Raw genomic sequence first — 5,452 nt, 5'->3', positions numbered from 1 at the left:
CTGGGGCCGATGCCAGCTGCCCCATCTGACAGACGCTGAGCTGGCGGGGAGGACCATGCTAGATTTGGGGTTGGACTCTGGAGAGCAAAGCACACCTGGACTTGCAGGCTCTAAAGGCCAGCAGCGTGCCGGGGAGGTGGAGATTGGCTACCAGACCAGGCAGATCAGGTGTGTAAGGAGCGATGGAAAAAATGCAGCGCTGAGGTAAGGGTGCTTCATCTTTTATTCCATCCCCAGTGGGTGGGTGTGACGGGAGCCGCTGCTCTGCGTGGCAGCACCACGGCATCAGTGTTCCTGTTCCTGAGCTTTAACTGCGAATTTTTGTGTGTTTTCTTTATGGCCTTTTTTTTGGATTTAATTATCTTCTTGTAAAGCTAGCATATGCTGAATGTTTTTCATTCTTCTACAATTTGTGGATGTTTAATTCATTTTATGTTTTTAATAATTCTCTTCTGGGTTTTTTGTTGTTGTCTTTTTGAGGTAAACATCGAGGAAATGGGATTATGTATCACTTTGTGCTGTTGCTGGGCCCCGGCTGAGGGGAAGGGTTTTTTCATTGTCAGTCATGTACTGTACTAAAATTGCACCAGCTTAAACTCCTTCATTTTTACAAATCAACACTGGTTAACTGCAAAGTTTGGCCTTGCAAATTTATTAGCAGGTGTTTCTTGGAAGGATCGATCAGTGAGCAAACCTGCAGTTGTCCTGCTTGCTGGGGAGCCTTCTTGTCCAGGTGTAGCTCTTGGATGCTGACAGAAGATGCATGACTTGCATCTTGTCTGCCTTTGGTAGCAGTTGTTGATTTCTTTCCTCATCTGTTTTCTCTTCACAGTTTGTGTTAGTCTGTGTAGGTTCCTTTGCTGTAGTTTAAATGTGAAGTTTACAATAATGCACAGCAAATAATGAAAAGATGTATTCTCTCAATGTCTTGGGATTAATTTTTAAATGCCATTTGACTTCAGGTTGGGTTTGGGCAGTTGCCAGGACTTACAGGTGACTGAGACATGGATCAAGTTTGGAGAAAGTGAGGTTTTCTAGAGAACTTCTCATGTTCTGTTTTTCAGGGATATTAAAAGTGCTTTAAAAATCCTGCTCCTGAACTTTGTGGAAATCAATCTTCTTTTTTTCAGTAACCTGTAGCTCCTGGCACCTGCACAAACTCGAACTGCAGAGAGGAGGAGTTATTTTATGTCCAGTTCTCTACCCCTGTTAATGTCTGCTGCGCTTTTGCGCACATACTGAGGTGAAAATTCACATTCTGGCCCTTTTCTTACCACCTCGTATTATACCTGCAGCAAAGTGTGGATTCTTTTTATTGGCTGGAAAAAAGTCAACGTTTGTGAACTGTTCCAGCAGTTTCTAACATCTTGACTTTATTACTTGTCTCCAAATATATGCTGATGCTAAATATACAGATTTTATGCTCATGTAGCTGCTGGACTTAAAATAGAGTCACTTGTGATTTATGCTGCTGTTCGACCAGCAGCAGGTTTATGCCTGCTAGCACTTGTTAGCTGTTCTTCTGCCTCTTGTATCTCATTCCTTATCAGAGACTCTGGGAAGGGGATTCTGACTCTGTTTCACTCGCTGCTGTCACACACACACTGCTATATTTGCTCTAAGAATGGGGAAGGGAGGACACTTGTTTCTACAAATGTTTTCTTTGTTGTAGTACTGCAAGAGTTATACATTGAATTTATGGATGACAGTTCAGACAGTGGGTCCCAGGAGCTAAAGTTTTAGTGGCTCTACTCCTGATAAAGCTGTCGTCTTTCTTGCTCCTGTCTAGGTTTGTTTTTTTTCTGATCTAGCCCCCTTTTTGGGAGTGTGCAACTCTATTGGCCACCTCCTGGCAGACTTTTTATGAGGCAGTGTCTCAGATTTGCTCCAGAGAGCTGAGCCTGACCTATCCCTCCCTCTTCTTCCAAATATGAGAGGAAAGCCCATTTATTGAATAGAGGACAAAAGGTCATGTCATGTTACAGTAGATAGTCACATGCTTTTCCTTCTCCTTTTGCACCTAAAATCCAAACCTAAAAATCCGGCTTAAGATCCAATCAGTGTTTAATTCCAGGGCTGCAGTATCATTGATATCAAATACCCCTGACAACACTTCTTTTAAAGCATCTCCTTGTCATGTTGTGAAACATGTTCTTCTGAAGAATGGACCTGATCTGGTAGATGCCGCTTTACAACAGCAATATTTTGGATACTGATAAAGAAAAGTAAAGACATTTGCTGAACCCTTTCACAGGGTTTAGCAGGCAGCCAAGCCTCTGCTGTAAAACTGGGAAGAAGCACCTGATTTGTGCTTTCTCCTTTTCCTGGCCGAGGTTTCCTGTTTAGACTAACACTGTCGAGTAAGTACGAATGAGAGGTACAAATTACATTTCTGGAAAACTGAGGCAAGAGAGAGAAATATTCCAAGAGGTGCTTCAATGCTAGGCTGTGAGCTGCTGCTCTGCCAGGGTTTTGCCACCCCCTTGCCTCCCCCAGCTGCCTGATTCCTCTGGGAAAGCAGGTAACGGGAGCAGTCAGCTAGCCACACCAACTGGTTGAAGGCCACGTGAAGAGAGTTCATACGGTTCGTATGCTCATCTCGCCTCCTAATAGATAATGCAATGGCAAAGATGCCTAATTTATTGTCAAAGTTGTTTAACTCCCTGATGTCTGATCTCAGGGCTGTGGATCAGCTGGAGAGCAGCAGCCGTGCTGCGCAGTGATGGGAGCAGGTACTGGGTGTGCTGCTTAGTGTGAAGGAACAGTCTTTGGCCAAAAATTGGGTATTAGTGGGCTTGGGTGCAGGCTGCTTTTTAAAGACTAATACATTAACTTCTTAGAGATGCTGGATTACTGGCAGGAGGTTTGTTTGGGCCTCCTTGCTAACAATTTTGCCATTGATGGGGAAGGCAGATAGCATGTTCTTTCTCTTGTGGGATAGGTAGCAGAGGTGGGACATATGCCTGGTGTTTGTCTTTAGTTTTTCACTGGTGCTTAAGTCATGCTGTTGAACTCTGCAAAAATGACCCTTCGGTTTTACAATAATTTCTCAGGTAAGAGCTGGAGATTCCTGTGCATTGTAAGGAATTATTTTTTTTCAATTTAAACAACTGGTCTTACGAAGATCTGTGTGTCTATACCAGCCTTAAAGGTGAGAGAGAAAACAGCAGCAATTTTGGAGTTAAAAACCGTCAACAGGAGTTATTTGGAGAGGAGCACAAGCATGTGAAGAATTGGACATGCTGTATCAGGGAAACAGCTGGGGAATGTTTTTTGATTAAATATTTTTCAGTTGGATGTTTTACATTTTTCAAAATGAAAGGAAAAGGGAGAAAGGAAGAGGAAAGGAAGGGACAGGCCTTTTAGAAAACACTGGAAATGAAGACAATTGAGCAGCAGATCATCAGTAGACCTTGAGACAGGTCCATTTCTGCTCAGAAACAGTTTTGGTGTGGAAGCTTTATGTTTGTGGAAATAAAAGGAACAACATCAAAACAATTATTTTCTGGATCTGAATTGAAACTTTCAAAGGCTGTTTTTAAAAGCTTTCATTTTTTTTTAAAATTCTATTTCAGACAGAATTCAGATTGCATTCTATTTCAGAAAAAAAAGGTTTTATTTTGGATTTAAATCTCATATCCAGTAACAAAATTGAAACAAGCACTTCCTTTCCACATATTAAAAAAATAAAACAAAAACTCTCTGAAAAAGTTGCAGAACACGGATGTGCTACAACTTCTGCTCTTTTTGGTTTTCTGTCTTGTCACAGTTGTCTAAGTGTACTAAATTGTGAGGCTTGTGTTACTTTTTCTTTATTCTTTTTCAGTTGTTTAGGCTAGACGATAAAATGCACATTAGTGAAATGAGCGCCCATAGCTAGACATCAAAATCCTAAATAAACTTAAGCTGATTTTCTAGCCTGATTGTGTCCTCACTAAGCATTCTACATATGTAATGACAACAGTGATATAGTAGAGTTGGATTTGGAATTCTGTTTACTTTGTCTTTTTAAGTGAAAATTTAGGTCAAACTCATTCAAGGGATAACCCATCCATCAGGGCTGAGGTAGAGCAGCATTCAGCTCTCTTGCTTGCTTCTGTAGTTTGAATTTCCATTATCCATTTCCTGGTGGATTGTGCTTAACCACTGTGCTGTTGTACATTTTAAGGAAAAATTACTTGCAGTTTCTAATGTTGACAGTCTTCTGTTCTCTGGATGAATGCAAAATTTTAGAGTCCAGAGGTGGAAATGCTGTGTTGTAATATGGTATGTAATATGTAAATGTATGTGATCCAAATCTGGCAGAGAAGATGTGTGTTCACATTCCTCCCAGCAGACGTAGGAATCAAGCCTCAGTGCTCAGGCTTGAAAACAAATCACTGAGCTATTGGGTGAGAAGGAGGCTTTATTTTCTAATGTTCTTTTTAGAAGTTTTGTCTCTCATTTCTTTTGTTATTATTAAAAGAACATGAAACAAAGGAATAGTATTTTTTTTTTCCATTTCAATAATAAAACAGGACTGCTTTTTTTCATTTCAATAAGTAACATTTTTTGTCCAAAAATAACAGGGATATTTTCCTTGGTTTTCAAATTGTGCTTGAAAGCTCCTTCTGTAGCACTGAGTTTTCAACGTCTGCCTAGGGAGTGCAATTACAAGTCAGCATTTATTTTTAATTGAAACAGAGGATCTGGTGCATTAAGTTTTGGTGACACCAAAGGCACCAAAGGCCTGTGTTAATTTGGATCATAGGACTCACAGCTCCCTTTCCCTTTGGTCAGTTGTATGGCAGGCATATATTCCTTGTCTTCCTTACCCTTTGGTGCTGGTGTTTCTTCTGCCAAAGAAGCCTCTGCTGCACAGATTAAATATAGCCCTGGCAGCCCTTGAAGACCCTGAAATATATTGTGAATCCTTGAAAGTGCGACTATTAGTACTGATTGCCAGTTTCCTAAGGGAAAAAAGTGTTTGGAAACATGGTAAGACTTTATCTGTTATTGGCCCCTAATATTATCAGCCAAGTGCAAAGAGCAGGTTGTGTTTATTCCAGCAGCCTGTAAGATTGGGTCATTGATTGCAGAAGAGATTTCAGAAAAAGGGAAGAAAAATGAGAATGTGTTTTTATCAGTGTAGCTTTGCTCACTTCAGGATATCTTGCATGGTGCTGCATGGATTCGAGAATCCATTCCCCAGCCAGGCACTTCCCAGGAGCCAACCTGAGCTGCCGAAGCAGTGCCCTGTCCTCCTGGCACAACAGCAGTGTGGGCGTGGTGATAGCCTCGTAATTAGTCAGAAACATTCCAGGAGAGGATTCTTTCAGGACAAGCTGCCCAACAATGACTACCTGTCTCATCCTCTCATGTGAGGAAATGCATTCACCTTTAATTTTATATGTATTGATACAGTTGAGAAAGGAAAGCAGGAATTGTTTCTGCACTGTGCCCAACTTGATCT

At 41.2% G+C, this 5,452-nt stretch overlaps 1 protein-coding gene across 1 annotated transcript in view; it reads left to right on the top strand.

Moving 5' to 3' along the window:
• The window catches only part of THSD7B (thrombospondin, type I, domain containing 7B), a 266,212-nt gene that overhangs the window by 55,551 nt on the left and 205,209 nt on the right, over window positions 1-5,452 (top strand). The window contains exon 3 of the mRNA XM_010000390.1: window positions 108-204. Within this exon, the coding sequence (XP_009998692.1) occupies window positions 108-204 (97 nt within the window). The remainder of the gene's footprint in view (window positions 1-107; window positions 205-5,452) is intronic.

The sequence above is a fragment of the Chaetura pelagica genome, unplaced genomic scaffold (genome assembly GCF_000747805.2).
Source record: "Chaetura pelagica isolate M959 unplaced genomic scaffold, ChaPel_1.0 scaffold386, whole genome shotgun sequence".
NCBI classification, from domain to species: domain Eukaryota; kingdom Metazoa; phylum Chordata; class Aves; order Apodiformes; family Apodidae; genus Chaetura; species Chaetura pelagica.
This window is presented reverse-complemented; position numbering and strand designations above follow the sequence as displayed.